Below are 17,659 nucleotides of genomic sequence, written 5' to 3' on the forward strand. Positions count from 1 at the left end.
ATAGCATCGTTAAAATATAGAAAAATATACTTGTTCAAATGATTTTGATCACTTTCTATTATCAGGGATGGGCCACTACGGCGGTCCGCGTACTATTTTTAACTGGCCCGTGCTACATTTCAAATTAGGTACTTTATTGAAATTCAATAATTCTATATTTTAATTTATTATATTGATAAAATTATTAAAATCGATATAACTTTTATTGTAAAACATAGATAATTAAAGATAGAACTTATATTGAATATATAAATGTATAAAATTAATTTGAAAAACATATCAAAAAAACCTATAAATCCTTCAATAAAAGTCCTATATTTATAAAATTTTCGAGGATCGAAGCAGAAATGTCCCTAGACCAGATACCAGTTTTTAACAGTTTATTAACTCAATTATAAAGGGGGTAAATGTTGTGATCAAAATTTGAATTTTCAACAAAAAAAATTGGTGTGTAATTTTGTTTTGCTAATTTCTCAAACTTAAATACGAAACGCGGCTTTTTTGAGAACAGAAATTTTATCTAGATAGGTGTCATTGCATTGAACCTCGAAGATTTCAATACCTAGGTAGCTATATTGACAATAACCATTATTCCGTATAAATAATATTATGTTCTGTCCGCCGTAACAAAGAACGTCGTATTAAATAAGCTATAATAAGATATAACGATTTTTGAAATCGACATATATTTTGTTAACCATACAATTTATAAATTATACTATATGGCTGACCCTGTGTACTCCGTTGACCGTAAAAAAATGGTAACTCTTATAATATTATTCAAACTTTGTTCAATTCGTTATTTAAGATATACTACAAAGATATTTGATGTCTCCGACTTACAAGTGCGTAACATAATAAATTTACACTCAGCAGATCACATTTAACTCTGTTGGTTTGAACATTACGGTGAATCAACCTATATATTATGAAACTTAATGATAATAAAATAATCCATGTTTGTATATGCGATTTTTTACGATAATTCAGGTTTTAAGTGAGTTATGCACATTTTTAATTTACCTACACATAACTTGCTTAGAAATATAACTATCGTAAAATTAAGTTTTATACCTAATATATCGATTCATTCTGACAGACGCGTACACAAGTATAGCATTCTAGGGTTTTAACCCCTCCCCTCCGGAAATCATTTATTTCTACAAAAAAAAATCATTTACCACCATAATCAATACACAAAGTAGATTAATTACTGTTATAGTTATTTTTAATAGTTATAAAATCGAGAATCATAGTTTAAGTTTTTTTTGGCTGTTCTAAGAACATTGCTAAGCGCCTGCCATAATCGCTGTATCAATTATTATTACATGTTTATACCATTGTTTAAATTATTCTAATAATGTATACTCTAATCTACGGTCTATATAGATGACCAGGTTAAATATACTCTAAATGTAGACTAAATTTGAAAATTAAAATCTATTATTCGTTTTAACCAATTATATAAAAATCGGTGCTATGTAAATGGGGAACCCTAACCGAACTAAAATCCGGCATACGCTACTGCACTCTAATTTCAAACGTGATCTGCTAAGCGTAAATTTGCTATGTTACGCATTTTTATAAGACGGAGACAACAAATGACCGTGTAACGTCCGCTTATTCGATGCATACTGCGTAATGGAGATCAAAACTTAAACCATAATAGAAAATAAGAAAAATATATTTAATTTTAAATTAGCGAATTGGTAGTAATAATTAATAAGTAGGTAACTATTTTTTTCTTATGGGTAACCAATTGCTGGCAGAAATATACAAAATATTGGCGGTGATGATTTGAATAGCTATTACGCCAACCTAAAGTCCTAAAATAACTGATACCTATTATATTAGTTATCTAAACCTTCTAAAAATTGTCAAAAATCTATGGATAAAACAATCAAATTTTTCAAAGCGAAGCATACTTCGCTGACGTGGATTGAATGCAAAAAAATCGATACGGAACAACTATTTAGATATATATATATTTGGTGCGGATGCGGTTGGTAAATAGGGTGTGCTGGCGGGTTGGTGGGAGGAGGCACGCCGGCGCATGCTAGCAATAAAACACGAGAAGACGCAAGCCCCTCACCCTCTCTCACACATGCTCTATCCCTCACTCACTCTCTGTCTCTGTCTCGCTCTCTCTCTCTCTATCTGTCTCTGTCTCGCTCTCTCTCTCACTCTCTCTCTCTCTCTCTCTCACCATGACCACAAGCACGCTCTTACGCTCTCTCACCGTGCTACGTGCGTCCCTCGGGCAGCAGCTCTCTCTCTTTAGACCTTTTCAAGTGGGGTAATTTAATTTATGAATATTATAATTTTTATTATTTACTATTATTATTACAATAATTATTATTAATTTAACGTGTCGAAAATAGAGAAAAAAATAGAGAGATATTTAGTGTGCTTCTGTGCACTAGGGCCACTTCTGGCTCTAGAGACAGCGTTTGAAAGCTTCGCTATTATCGAAGGTCTCCGAGACCCACACAGTTTCTTTTTGAATAGCATAAGTCTAAGTAATTTTATTATATTATTGTGTTTATTGTTTTGACTTTGGTAGCTAAATCTTTAGCCGTATCTTTAAAAATATAGAAACAATTAACTGCATTTTTGTTTATTTTCGCTAACAATTAATTACAACACAACGGCATACGACTGATACTTTGAAACAAAATTATCTGAACTATTCAATGAACATATCAATTCCATCTTGAACCAACCCGAATTTTATTTATTTGATTCTGAGCGGAGCAATGTAGTGATTTTACACTGTTTTTTTATTTATTATTTTATTTCTTTGTGTTTGTCGTCACCTTTTGGAACAAATAAAAATGATTTATTTTATGATAATATTACTGTGATTAAAGTAATTAATTTTACTATTAAGCATTACTCATTAGTCATTAGTACTTGTACTACAATAGGTTAAATTAATTTTGCCGAACGTATTGCATATGAAAATGTAATTACTCATTGTGTGTATACATTTTCTTCTACATCATTTTTTCTGATGGGAAACTGAAAATGTTCCTAAACAGCTCAAAACAAGTCAAAATATTTTTAAAAAAGGCATGGCGTATAGAAAATGCTGATATAAACATTCAGGCAAAATTTCACGTATCTACGGTCATTTCTTTTAGAGTTACACCAAAAACCAAAATCGTTTTTCTTAATTTTTCTTTTATTTTTCACGGCACTTTTACAATAATTATGAAAAGCGTTAAAGAAAACAAACAAAAATTTATGAAAAAACTAAGATTTTTACGCAAAACCTGTTTAGAAAAAAAAATGGTATACGTAACACTAAAAATATAACAGAATATAAATTGCATTTTCACTGAGTGTTTATATTAGCAATTTCTAAAATATTGCTACTCCTTTTGAGCTATTTATAGGCATAAGATAATTTCAAAATGTTTTGGTTTTTTTTAACTATTGTTGATACAACATTCTTCAGTAGGTCAGAAATTTAAAAATGTAAAACAGCATTAGTACTCATAAAGGGATGATGGTGGAAATTAAAAAAAAAGTTGATTGTAAATCTACAATATTTTTTTATGAGCGTCTGAAGTTAAAAATTTGACAGAGTTCTTCAATATCACGAATATTGGCAAATTATTTCAAGTTAGAAATTTATGAAAATGTTTCTATTTATATCTAATCTTTTAAAATTTAATAAAAGACTCCAAGTAAATTTTCTACTTTCAAATAAAAATAGGTGGGTAAGTGGATATCGGTGTGCTGTATAGTAGTAGTAGTAGTTTCAATTGGGTTACTGTATACTGAATGGTATTAAATTTGAATTCAATGATATAATATCTTTGTATAGGAAAAACGATTCTGAGCGGCGACAGTTTATCAGTGTGGATATTTTATATTATACTTATATCGTTATTAATTATTATTAATACGGTAGCCGGTAAATTGAATTAATATTATAAAATTACAACAAAATAAATTCGTTATTCCTGGTTTTTTAATATGTAATTTCCTCGAAATTTGAACATAAAATAAATATAAAAAAAAAACTGTGGTTTATATTTTTGAGATATTTTGGTTACAGAATAGCCATCTTACGTGGAACCTTGTTGTAAATTTTCAATCCTTAGCTATAAAATTTGAATATTATATAAATTTTTTACTACAAAATTATTTTTAAATTTTAAATTTGATAAATATTGTTAAAAATTGAAGTTTAAATGCTTATAAAAAAAATTGTGCCTACATATTTTTAATATTTTTCAACTGCTATTGTAACAGTATATCAGGAGCCTTGTACTTAATTTTCACGCTTTTTTACCCAACAAATAAAATTGTATTGATATTTATTGAAATAAAAAACTATAAAAATTGAAATCTGACAATGTCCGTAATCAGTTCAAAAAAAGTCAAATTATTTTCAAAATTGTATGTTTCACAGAAAATGGTAATATAAACATTCATTGAAATTTTCATGTAAATCGTTACATGAGAAATCGAGTGAATATCAAATGTTGTAAAAATATGAATTTCAAACGCTCACATAAAAATGTAATTTGAGTTTCTTGTAGACTTTTTTTTTGATAAAGGTAGAAAAACTTATGAGGAATCTTGTAGGTATTACATTTTTAAATCTTAGATTTAAAAAGAAAAATTCTGTTAAAAATCAATTTTGCGTAAAAATTTGCGTTTTTCCTTAATTTTTCTTTGTTTTCGCCAATGCTTCAACAGTATTCACTTTCCCATCGAACAATATATTGAAGTTGAAAATCGAAGCATTACTTCGACTACTTATCTTGTACACAGACACAAAAATAAAAATATAAAAAAAAACATATATATATATGATATCATTGTAAAACCAATACATTTATCGCTCCAGTGGCGTAGCGAACTTTAAATCATATGGAAGCAAACAAATTATTTATGACCTACCCCACCCTACTCCAACTGATGTATATGATACTCATATGCTCAATAGGGGGGTGAGGTAGCACCTAAAATAAAGTTCAAAGATTGACCGTGTATGTGGGATTTATGAGGTTATGACCCACCACCACCCCCCGAAACCAGAAGCAATTGCTTCTGAAAAACATGATTCGCTACGCCACTGTATCGCTCTGCTCAGAATCTAAAACATTACATATAACTAAAGAATTCGAACTAAATTTAAATCTTGAATGTTCTGTCTAAGTATACTAAGTAGACATAATCTATATGGTCTCTGCACCGTCATTGTCGATCTTAATTCTTAACCATGTTTTTACGTGGCAAAGTCTTGGTAATTAATTATCTTTCAATCGTATATATTGTAGGAAATATGAACGTTAATATGGTCATTTAAAATATGATATATTTCTCATTTGATTGTAAAAAGTCACAATCCTTAAGAGTTAAGAAGATGCTACACAGATATTTGTTTTCTCCGTCTTACAATAGGTAAGTGCCTAACATAGCACATTTTAAGCTTAGCAGATCACGTTTAGCTCTGTTAGTAAAAATTAGAGTGAATTTACCTCTTATATAGAATTAAAAGGATAGATACCTAGGGCATATCAGGCTTTTTTGTTATATTTCAATTTCGTAACTCTGACCGTAGATACATGAACATTTCACTGGTTGTTTATGTTCGCATTTTATATACACGATAAAATTTTTAAAATATTTTGATTTGTTGTGAACTGTTCAGCAGTGGCGTATATAGCCCCCCCCCCCCCCCCCCCCAATAACATTATTAAATATTGTGTTATATATTTTAAGTCAATAATCAATATTGTAGATTGTACTGCGACGTGAATGTGCAATAGTATTATATTTTATTGTGTTTTTGTTAGTAATGTGTTTAGAAATTAAATTGTAATTATTTTTATCGCAATAAATGATTTGTCATACCTATGACGTTTACAGAATTTTCATAAAATTGATTAAAAAAATAAAAAAGCTCATTTCAAATGAGGGAATTTTTATATTGATGTAATTTGTAAACTACAATGAAAGTTCTTACTTTTTAGTTTTTTCCCTCCAACTCAATAGTAATAATTACTTTTGTATGCTACAAAATAAGTACTCAAAAAAGGCAATTTAGGGTTTCAAAGGTTTGTGATCATCTAAAACCCACATCACGTTTACGCCACTATATCATACATTGTTCAAGAAAGCCATATAGTAGTACCAAAAGGACCAAAATGTAGAGTCAAATATTTTTAGTCTATTCTATGTATTCAAAGTGATAATTTATTAAATAGTTACCTATTTGATGAAAAATGGCTTTTGCAAGTTATTTACTAGTTTCTCAATGTAATCTTGCGATTGTCTACACTGTAACTCTACAGTAATCACTTATTAAAATATGATCCTTTAAAGGTATTTTGTTAATATTAATTTTTTAGAATGACTTATTAAAATTTTAATTTTAATTCATTGTGTTGATTTGGTGATGAACATCTTACATCAACCATTTATATTTTACTATTAAATATTGAACTTAAGTGGACGCTACAACTGCATGTGTTGTCTTTGTCTTACAAATGGACAACATAGCAAAAACCTAACCTAACCACTCAGGCTGAATAGTGATAGTTATTATTCTAAATTGATATACAATATAGTTCAAAACATGATCTTTAAAATATTGTTTTTAATTATTTGATATTACTTAGGTATACAAAAAAAAATATAATTGTTTCAAAATCCATTAATTTCTGTGTTTTTCAAACTCCAATAACCTTTTCCGTAGTTCCAATATCGAAAAATAAAAACTGTTATTTCACAGCAAAAGTTCTCCTTTTCATATGGTAAAAATTTTGTTTCTTAGTTATTACTGTAACCTTCTCGGTTCTTTCCCGTGCCAAAATAGTTTTGGTATGTTTTACATTTGTAAGATAGAGACAACACATGTGGGCGTAGCGTCATCTTAAGTTCACTTTAAAATAAGAAAAATAATCTAAATTCATATTTACATTTTTATTTTTATTAGAACAACAAAATCCAAATTAAGTCCAATAGAATAATAAGAATAAGAATAATTATGATTATTATTTAGTAAGTAGTAAGTTTAACAGCTGATACATTTTTTGTCAGAAGTATTAAATAGCATATACAAAGAAAATGTATATAATTAAAAGAAAATAAAACACTAAATGAAAACGTATACCTGTAAATGTATAGTAATCCCAAGGCTGAGCATTAACGTGTTAAAAAGTTTATTTTATTTTATCTTTTTCACTTAAATAGTTACTTTTGGCTTTTTATTAACCTCACTGTTAACTTACTAAATTTCTTTTTTAATTAACGTGAAATTGATGAAATAATTTTTCATTTTAAGACATAAGTTATGCTACTTTATTTTGTTTTTAATTTTATTATATTTCACTATTTCGGTCTATTTCATTGTCATGTCAAAAAATATTTACTGTGAATTTTTTAAAGTTAAAAATGTATATTCATATTTATTTAAATCTAACATATGGAAATACTGTATACAGTATAAACATTAGTCTCCAATTTAGTTTTGGGTTGGAAAAAAATTAAGTTTGGTAGCCTTGTAAAAAGTTAACAAAAAGTCTGTATTAACTTTTAACTTTTTGTTATTGATGCATATTAACTTAAATTATCTGAAGCCTTAGTTAATACTTAGCCGTAGCCTTATCTTAGCCTTGATAATACCTATTATACATTTTATACTTTATAGGAAATCAGTCTTTTTATAATTATATTATTAGATAAACAATGTACTAATAATTTATTTACTAAATGGTATTTTTACACACATTTGTTATATTATTACTTATCATGGTGCCCATAAAAATAAAAAATTCACAAAACCAAATGTTTTTTTTTATAAATCCTAAAATTGTTGATTTATAATTAATAATAATAAATATTAGACCAATAATAAATTTGTATAAATATTTTACTATTAGATACAGTGTGGCTTACGTTTTTTTTCGTTATAGTTAACTCAAATTCTACTATTTTAGATATAAAATAAAAACTGTTGCAATCCACTCATCTAAAATGTATATGTTAGGTTTATGAAATAAATATAAAGATATTCATACAATATTTTACATAATACTGTTTTGTATGTTTAAAAAAAAAAAATTGTCAACGAGATACAAATATGAAATTTATTTTATGTTACGAGCGATCAAAATCTGTAATTTTATGTTATATAGTTTTCCAAATTTAGTCGATTTTGATTTTTAAGCCATATTTCTTTATTTATGGATTTTTATTTGTAGATTGTAGACGGGTGCAAAGATTTAAAATTCAATAGCCAGCGCCCTGCACGTAGTCTAGACATGACACCATCAAATCAAATTAAATCAGTTTAATTAAATGTACCAGTTAACATTTAAGAAAAATTAATAGTAAGATACTAACAAAACAAAGGTACTCAATTTAGAAACATTTTTTTGCATTTTATGAATTTTTTAAATTTTAGGTAGGTATTTTTTAGCGTTTATTGGTCAATTTTTTATTCTTTGTTTCTTTATTTTGATACTTTTTACAAATCCTATTTATTAAAAACTTTTTACTAAAATATTTTGAAATTGTAAAAATATATATTTTTTTTTGAATCAATGTTTGTTTTCTTGCTTTCGTTGTTCTTATGCTATTCATTTTAATATATACTTCGGATTGAACCCCCAATAAAAAATTTAAAAAATTACGAATATTATGTAATACAATGCATTATATTTATGGCTTCATAATATTTGAAATTCCTGATTGTTCTAACGCGAGCCTGATTTGACGATTTCTTACCATCTCTGCCATTTTTCTTCTTTCTTGTAATACAATTTCTCTCTTTTCAGCAATCTATAAAATAAAATATATTTAAATATAATATACTATTTTAATAAGTAGGTAACTAATATACAGGGTTTTCCATTTAACTTAAGACACACATTCTTTCAGAAAATAAATGTTTTCGAAAACAACTTTTTGTACTTAATATTAACTCATTACAAAACAATATTTTTTCCGAAGTATTATACCATATTATGCCATTTTAGGTTTTTTTAACGTTTTGAATTAAAACATACATTTTGAATTACAAAGCATAATATTATTTAGAGTATTTCCACATTCATTCGTTGAAGTTTTAAGTACTAATAACTGGAGCACGGATTTGTATGCATTAATAAACAACTATAAAGGCGCTAAAAAATCTTTAAAATGCATAAATATACTAATATATATTGTGCAATTAAATGTTCAAATATGCACTCAAAAATTCATTTATTTTCTGAATGTTTAATTTAAAATTATGGAACGCTACAATTGATACATTTCTTTATAATATCGGTATTTTGTAGCTAGTTTTAATCTATAAGAAAAATAGGAATCAATAAAGAGAATTCCACGTGGACATTTGTTGTCTTCGTCCGACAAGTGTGTAAAGTAGCAAATTTACGCACAGCAGATGACGTTTAGCTCAATTAGTTTAAAAATTAGAGTCAATCGACGTATTATGAAACTTGATGGTCAGAACATTATCTGTGTAACCCAAATACGAACACAGATAATGTTCTTGCTATAGTTTACAATAGTTCAATATTTAAACAAATCATGCGTACACAATATAACATAAATTAAAAATGCTCATAACTCACTTAAATAATGTATAATCGTAAAAAAAATACTTAAAATCACAGAAAAAAATGTTTTAAAAACATTAAAAGTTTTTGAAAGAACGAGTGTCTTATTTTTGAACTTAAGATCCTCTAATAAACTCACTCTGTTTTTGAAACTTTCTATAGTTTTGTTTTTAGCTTCAAGTTTTGCTTTCATTCTTTGCAAATCTCGATCTTTGATTAACTCTTGGCAGACAGAACACATTTTTATTCTTTTATCATCATTTATTTCAGTATCTAAACTATTTTCATAATACCCTAAACATTGATCAAAGACGAATCCACCCCTACCATAACATTTCTCAATACTATCGATCTTCTCTAAAAGATCGCCTAACTCTTTCATTGTTGTGATAGGAGTTGTATATTCATATTTCTTGCCATATATTTGTATAGATGGCACAAGGTTATCATAAAAATAGATTATCTTCACAATTTCATCATTCGCGTCATGTTGAACAAACCGTGCTGCATTTTCTGAACTAAGATGTTCACTCTTCCAATATATATTAGGAAGTACAACTTGATTAGATATTTCAAAAATAATCCCGTGTTCATCCCTTGTTAAATCTTCAGTATTGCAGTTTTTTCTTTTCTCAATTGGTTCCAAAGTAATGGACATCGAACTATTAGATGAATCATCAATTGTAAGGTCAATTTTCATGAAAGTATTATCTGTGTTATCTGAAAAAATATTAATTTATTTAGTATTTGATTTTAATGTTGGTTTTAAATTACAAATTAAAATGTATTTTAGTAAGAATTTTTTACATAGTACCTTTTAAATTGTTTTTTTTTTCTGACGACGACTGTTCAGCAGCTTCATTTTCTATTGGGCTTATGAATTGATCTTCACATGTACTCAATACAGGCACCTCATTAATTGATATAGGCAAAGCAGTAGGTACTAATGATTTAAAAAAAGAATTTTAATTTCAAATTATTACATAGATTTTAAATACTATTTTTTATTATAAAATAGAAATATATCATCAGAGAAAGATTATTTAAAAGGACATTCCCAAGGCATTATCTTGTCATTAAGGATAGATTTTTGAGAATTAATATGGAATTAATTAAAATCAAATTGTTTAAATCAATAATTACATAAAGCAGTTGCAACTTAACATTATTAAATTTTTTATGTTGGTTATGAACTAGTATTTTTACTGCATGGGTTTGCTTTATTCTAATTTAATAATAAAACCTTCATTCTTATATTAAAACGTAAGAAGTTTCATAATATTGTACATTTTTTCTTTATAAAAGAAAGCTAAAAAGGTATTATATTATATAGCAAAATGAAACCTAGAATTTACCTAAACTATAATAATAGATTGCTTATTAATAATTAAAAAGTTAATACAAAATAAAATAACAAGTAAGTAATTTTTTTTTTACCATTATCTAAAAATAATGATGGAACAGCTCCTGGTTTTAATCTGCTCTTCAATTCAGTATTCTTGAAACAATGGAGCTCAAAATGAGAACTACAAACTCTTGTGCTACTCATAACTATTTTAGCAGGATCTTTTTTTATCCCACATTTTTCCATCCACTTTTTTCTCAGCGTTAAGTCCTTAGGAAAGCCAAAGAGACTAAGATTCTTTGAAAGCCTGTTCAAGCAATTTTTAACGGAACATCGTAATCCAGATCCTAAAGTATGGTTCTTTAAAATTTAAACACATAATTCATATTAAAAAAATATATTAATATTAAAAACAGCTAGGTTGCCAATTTTAAAATAGAAATTAAAATATAACATGAGCTATAGTCTATTCTACGAGAAAATAATCAGTCCGCAGACCGATTCTCGTCAGGGCTGCGCATCCCTCACCAACTTCCTTGTGTTAACATGATCACGTGGTTCTCGATGCACCAATCGAATCATTTGTGATGCGCAAAAAGTGATTATTCTCTCGTGGTATAGACTATAAATACATATTTTATTGATATAACATTCATTTAGAGTATCTAAATGTACAGTTCTGTATAGAGCCTAACACTTAATAACTCAGCTAACCTTTCCCAAACATTGCAATATTGTTCAGGTGTAAGCTAAGAACAATTATTGATATTTACAATCAGTGACTCTCAGATAAGATATCAGACTGTATTGATAATGTTTATTAAAAATATTAATACATATCTACTGACCAGCATATTTTTATTACTCATATCCTCATTGTTTTCTGTAAGTCTAGATGACCATCTTAGTGATTCTAAATTATTTACAATAGCATTTCCAATATGTTCCTCTCTGTAAAATTCAGATTCTATGCAATAACTTTCATCATAATAAGCCAAATTTCTAGATTTTCAAATAATTGTAAATATAAAATCAAGTCCAATACTATTTTCATTAACTCACTTTATAATATTTTGTTCCATTGGTAAAATCACATTATTTCCAGTTTCAACATCATCACTTTGAGTAGCATAACTATATAAAAATAAAAATACTATTAAAAATGAAAAATTAAATTATAAAGATCCAGAAGTATTACTTAGAAGGAAAACCATTTCGTTTATAAGGTTGGGGAATAGCATTTGAAAATAAAAATCGCTTTTTTCCTGGCTTATAGTTTTCTTCTAAAAAATGATCACTACATATACGTTGCCAATCATGACAATGATCAATTCCAATAACTTTAAGCCATTTTCTCCTCATGAATGCATTCTTTGGAATTCTATATTAAAACAAATATCAATGAATACAATAAATTGCTAATGTCAGGTTAGGAACACAAAGTAGAAATTACTAAGCTAAACAGGTTCAAAATTATTCCACAGCATCCCACACCAGGATAATGAACCAGGTCATTAATATGATTCAAAAATTCATGTACATTTTTTTCACAACAGTAGAGCGAGTAAATGTCTAGAACTAATACTCACCCGTGATAAATAACTCCTCCTGGACAGTTGACCTTAGTTTTGTTAGATGAATTGCCGCACACTATACATTTATGCATTTTTTAAATGTAGTGATATAAATTATTATCAAAAATAAAGTTGAAATAATTAATATAAATGTGCAGCCATCGAGACCAATTTGACAGGTCGGATATTGAAGTTAGCTTTATCAGTAGTAGACAGTTATCTGTATTGTGTACTCAGAAAAGTGAACTCGATCAATGGACGTGGGTAACCTCGTTCACTCAGTCTTGGAATGTATACGACACCTGTATTCCGGTATTCTATATACCGATGATTGTGTTTTGAGGTGTAAGTTTTCTCGTGGTAGTTAATGCAGTCATCTATAGAATATTTGGGTGGTAAGGTATCGCGTGACGTATTTTTTAAAGGTACATATAGTATTCTTTAAGTATAATACATATATAATATGTCTACTGCAATCTCGCTAAATAGGTACAAATCACATGAATGAAACCAAGAAAAACATTACTTTTTGATTTCACAGTCACAAATTTGATGAAATATTATTTGTATTATTAAAAATGAATGTTTGAAAAGCGCCTATTTATTATTTAGCCAGACAAACTCACAAGGTAAAAAAATAATAAAATTCCTTTTAACTTAAACTACGACGAAAACAAAAGGCAACCGACTAGTGATAAGCGGAACTTCTGTAATCACGGTCTTGGATGTAATCAATAATGAGTTCTTCTTGTACACTGAGATAGATAAGAATATACCATATATTCTTATCTATCTCAGTGTTCTTGTATGAAGCACTTCTTATGATTATTCAAAAGTATATGAAACGTATATTTCATAAAACGTGCATCGTGCGTACCTAACCTTTTTTAACAATATTTATGTATAAAATGTATACGTTCAATTTTGTTTAAACATCAACTTTGATGATCAATAATATTTAGTGTATCATAGTCATCAATATTATTTATAAACTTATTGTATAATTTTAATTAGCCTTCGATTCTTCGATTTATATTTATTTAAATTACATATTTTATTATGAAATCTCAAATCATCATTATTATTTAAAACTTAATAGGTGGGTAATTATTTATAATTTATAGTTTATTTATGTACCTACTGTTATTGTTGAGACTAATGGTTTTATAATATTATATATTATTATAATTAATGATTTTATAGTGTTTTGTTACGTGATATCAGTTACTTATTATTTATATTCGATAATTGTTACTTGTGCCTAATCGTTTGTGAAAATTTTGCGTTATTTTATGTCGTAGTAGAATAACTATTACAGTCTACAATAATCGATAAAAATTGATACGTGCATATACGAATGGCAGCTATGATCTACGTTATAAACTTAAAAATAACAATTTGTACCAGATAAATTCGTTTCGGGTGTATCAGCCGGATTTCTTGATAATACTATAATATTATATAAACTACATAGGTATATATGTACTACTAATGTATTACCACCAGAATGTATAATCGACAAAAAACTAGTTCTTAGTATTTTAGTAATCTTATATTAATAGTCTATGATAATAGTTAAAACTTTTTCACGGGCAATATTCATTTCCAATATTTAGTTGACATTTGGTTTACGTTCTGACGTTCTAGTGAGCTACGATTTACGAAGTGTTAAATGAATTAATTTGTTTGAAATGGCAAAAAGACAAAACAATATTGTTGTAGATCCAGAAGAAGTAATCAATCGTTTTTCAAATGAAAAACAAAGAAATATAGAGTTTGTCATATAAAATATAAACCATTTTTCAAACTAAATATTATATAGAATTAAGTTTATAATAATCTAATTAATAATAAATCTAAAAATTGTTCAATGTAATTTGTTTATTTTATATGATTTTTTAAAAATTTCAAATGCAAATTGTTCGAACATGGCACGGGTTTGCCGCCAAAAGCACGGACGATCCAAGTTCGCGAGTGGTTGTCAACGCGTCGTGCGTGCTGGAAACCTCGTGTGAACACGAGGGTGAAAAATGAAAATTGGTTAACGTTTTATGTGACAAGCTGGCGCCAAGCGCCTGAGATATCACTGAGTTTCGTGATCGAAGGACTGTTCGTCCGCGTGATCGCGAGTGGTTGTTGATTGCCGTGGCAATTAGGCAAATCGGTATTCAGTACAGTCGAGCCTCGGGTTCGCTACTGCCCCGCGCGATACTCACGCCAAAAATACGACTGGTCACTGTCGAATTCGGAGCTGAGAAGATTGTCCGCCTTCGCCGTTCCGGCGAGGGACTCGTGTTGGTCGTCGACTGGGAACATCGTCACCTCGTGGAGCCACGCCGTCACCGACTCGGGTCATTTTTCGTGTGTATACATTGTGAGGCCTACCCATGTTCGTGGGCCAATTATCTTGGGTGTGTATAAATATAAATGTGTATTTAGTATTTAAGTATTCAAGTCTTGGCGCCTACCATTTAAAACAATTATTGTATTATAAACCTTTTTGTAAGAAATACAAGTGATCCCGTATTATAATTATACATATAGTACCACTATTTTGGGTAACCCTTCCAACTTCCTGTCCCCAACACACTCGCGAGTCGTTGCCGACAACCGCCAGATTCGTAGGATCGGTAGCGGCGCAACACAAATATAATCGGTTTGAAAAAAAAATTCGAAAATCTGGAACGACAAAACCTAGATAAGCTTCTCACGTTTATTTTGGTGAAAAATCATGTTTCTACGACTAACGAGAGCTGAGGAAAATTTTTAGTATTAAACCATGTTTTTACGGCCGAATTTTCGTACCAGAACGGCCTCTTAATAAATACTATTTATCATTCTACAATATTATGAATTTTAAACCATATTTAATTACCTACACAATATTATTTATACAATTAGAACACACATTTTTGGCTTAAGTTTTTTAACCATTAAAAAATGTCGTGTGAATTCTGGGGACAGTCGTACGAATTCATGCGAATGGCGTGTTAAATATTGGCAGTTTTTAAATCGCAAAAATCACATAATTTCTATAATGGGCCGGGCTGGCGCAACGATAAAACTGTAAAAACATAAAAACTATTTTTTAACCATTAAAAAATGTCGTGTGAATTCTGGGGACAGTCGTGCGACTATCCCCAGTGTTTTGAATTCATGCTAATGACGTGCTAAATATTGGCATATAAATTTATATTAGATAACTATTTTTTTTCTATTAGGCCAGGCTGGCGCAACGTTGCGCCAGCCCAGCCCATTAAATTTTGGGTTTTGCTGTTAAACCAATATCATGCAAATTTTAATTTTAGCCATGCAAATTCACGCTAATTGCATGCTAAATATCGGTGCAAATTTTTTCCAATTTTTCGAAAAAGGCCCGGGCTGTCGCAACGTACGTCGCTGTATACCATTAGGATAGTATACCCATACGAACGATTTGGGGAACGCGAATCCGTACATGAATGAAAAAGATTAAAAAATACGATTTTTTGTTCGTATACGGAAATATATCATATGGATCGTTCGTATACGGATCCAATCCATATGATTTCAAGAATAGGCCCCCTGGCCGGTCATTATGATTACGAGTTACGTTTTACGGACGAGCGTCGCCGATGACAATAGTGACAGATCTTAGAAAAGGTAGTGGTGTGCGGAGTTTTTAACATAATTAATATTATATATTATATATATTTTTTTGTTAAGCTATAAAGTTATAAAAAAAAATTCCGTTAAATCTATGAAAATTGCATAAAACTGTTCTTAAACCTAAAATATTCGAGTTCGTACAAAAAATAACGAAATATGCAAAAATATACAACATACATTTTTATATATCAATTGTATGGTTTATGAAACGAATTTGTATCGAATCAGATTTCAAATATGCAGCTTCCTGAGAAAGATGCAAATGCATAAAGTTCCGAGCCCTGCTATTATTACCTAACATTCAGTCGATTGTCGATAGTATGATACGCTGTTAAAATAGTATTTTATACTTACCTACAAAGTACCAAGTATACGCGGTATTACAGTATAGGTAGTATAGATCGAATGGGCCGACTTAGGGCCAAAATATTATTTTAAAGTTTCACCTCCATAACGGTATCTTGTCATATCTTAACACTTATTACTTATCTATTTGGTAGGTAGTGTCCAAGCCCAGATTAAGGGGAGGGAAGGGAGGGCCATGGCCCCCGGACTTATTTTTCGTTATAATCTATATAACACTGCATAAAATATCATCTAAAAAAAAAAATAGATGACTATTTAGTTAGGAAAAATGCTTGTAAATTATAATTTATAAATAAAGTGATACATTATTCATTATTTATTGCTATATACCTAATATCTATCTTTCATGAAGTGACCGGCCAATGTCATATGAAAGTATATACCGAAAATGATGAAGAAATACCCTTTAAATATTGAAAATAACTTTTTTATTTTTAGTTATGGGCAATTAACTTTTTTTTATCAAAACAGTACGTATCACAAATGCATTTGTTTATGTAGGTATCTTCAAAACTTTTCAGCATTTTAACGTAATTTTATTTTTATTTTAAAGCTTTTTAATTGTCCTATCAATTGACATACAAAAATAAACCAGAAATGTGCTAATTATTTTTATTAAATTAAAAACAGAGAAAAAAGTTGGCAAAAATTAGTATTTTTAAAAGAAATTGTGCATTATTCCAAATAATTTATTATTAACTATGAGTTTTTGTTTTTTGTATTATTATTGAATTCAATGATATAATATCATTGTATAAGAAAAACGATTCTGAGCGGAGACGGTATGTCAGTCTAGGTATAAGACATAATATTATATTATAGTCTATTATAGTATTTAAAAAAAATTTACCTATAATAAATTCCAAATTAATCATATCATAATATCTATTAGGTACTTATAACGCGTTATATATCAACAACAAACCGTGATACTATCATAGATACATAATAGTATACTTTAGAAGTTTCAAGTATACCCAAGAATAATATTATACAATCACAACAAAATAACTAAAATAGTTATTCTAGGTTTTTAATATGTAATTTCGTCCAAATTTGTACTTAAAATTACTATAAAAATAACTGTGTGAATGTATTTTTTAGATTTTTTGGTAACAGAATTAATTACTTACGTGGAA

The 17,659-nt window shown here is 28.5% G+C and overlaps 1 protein-coding gene across 2 annotated transcripts; it reads right to left on the bottom strand.

Moving 5' to 3' along the window:
* Nucleotides 1–8,527: 8,527 nt before the first annotated feature.
* On the bottom strand, nucleotides 8,528–13,352 carry LOC100572541. Of its 2 annotated transcripts, none has more exons than XM_029491484.1 (8): nucleotides 12,522–13,352; nucleotides 12,131–12,313; nucleotides 11,995–12,066; nucleotides 11,781–11,934; nucleotides 11,025–11,292; nucleotides 10,402–10,530; nucleotides 9,727–10,307; nucleotides 8,528–8,805 (listed from the first exon to the last, which is right to left on the bottom strand). In XM_029491484.1, the coding sequence occupies exons 1-8, from the start codon at nucleotides 12,596–12,598 to the stop codon at nucleotides 8,686–8,688; spliced, it is 1,584 nt and encodes a 527-aa protein (XP_029347344.1). In that variant the 5' UTR covers nucleotides 12,599–13,352; the 3' UTR covers nucleotides 8,528–8,685. The 2 variants fall into 2 exon arrangements, with proteins under 2 accessions (XP_029347344.1, XP_003242833.1); XM_003242785.4 differs by having other exon boundaries at nucleotides 11,781–11,883; nucleotides 12,522–13,347.
* Nucleotides 13,353–17,659: the final 4,307 nt, after the last annotated feature.

Source organism: Acyrthosiphon pisum, chromosome X (genome assembly GCF_005508785.2).
Source record: "Acyrthosiphon pisum isolate AL4f chromosome X, pea_aphid_22Mar2018_4r6ur, whole genome shotgun sequence".
In the NCBI taxonomy this organism is placed as follows: Eukaryota; Metazoa; Arthropoda; class Insecta; order Hemiptera; family Aphididae; genus Acyrthosiphon; species Acyrthosiphon pisum.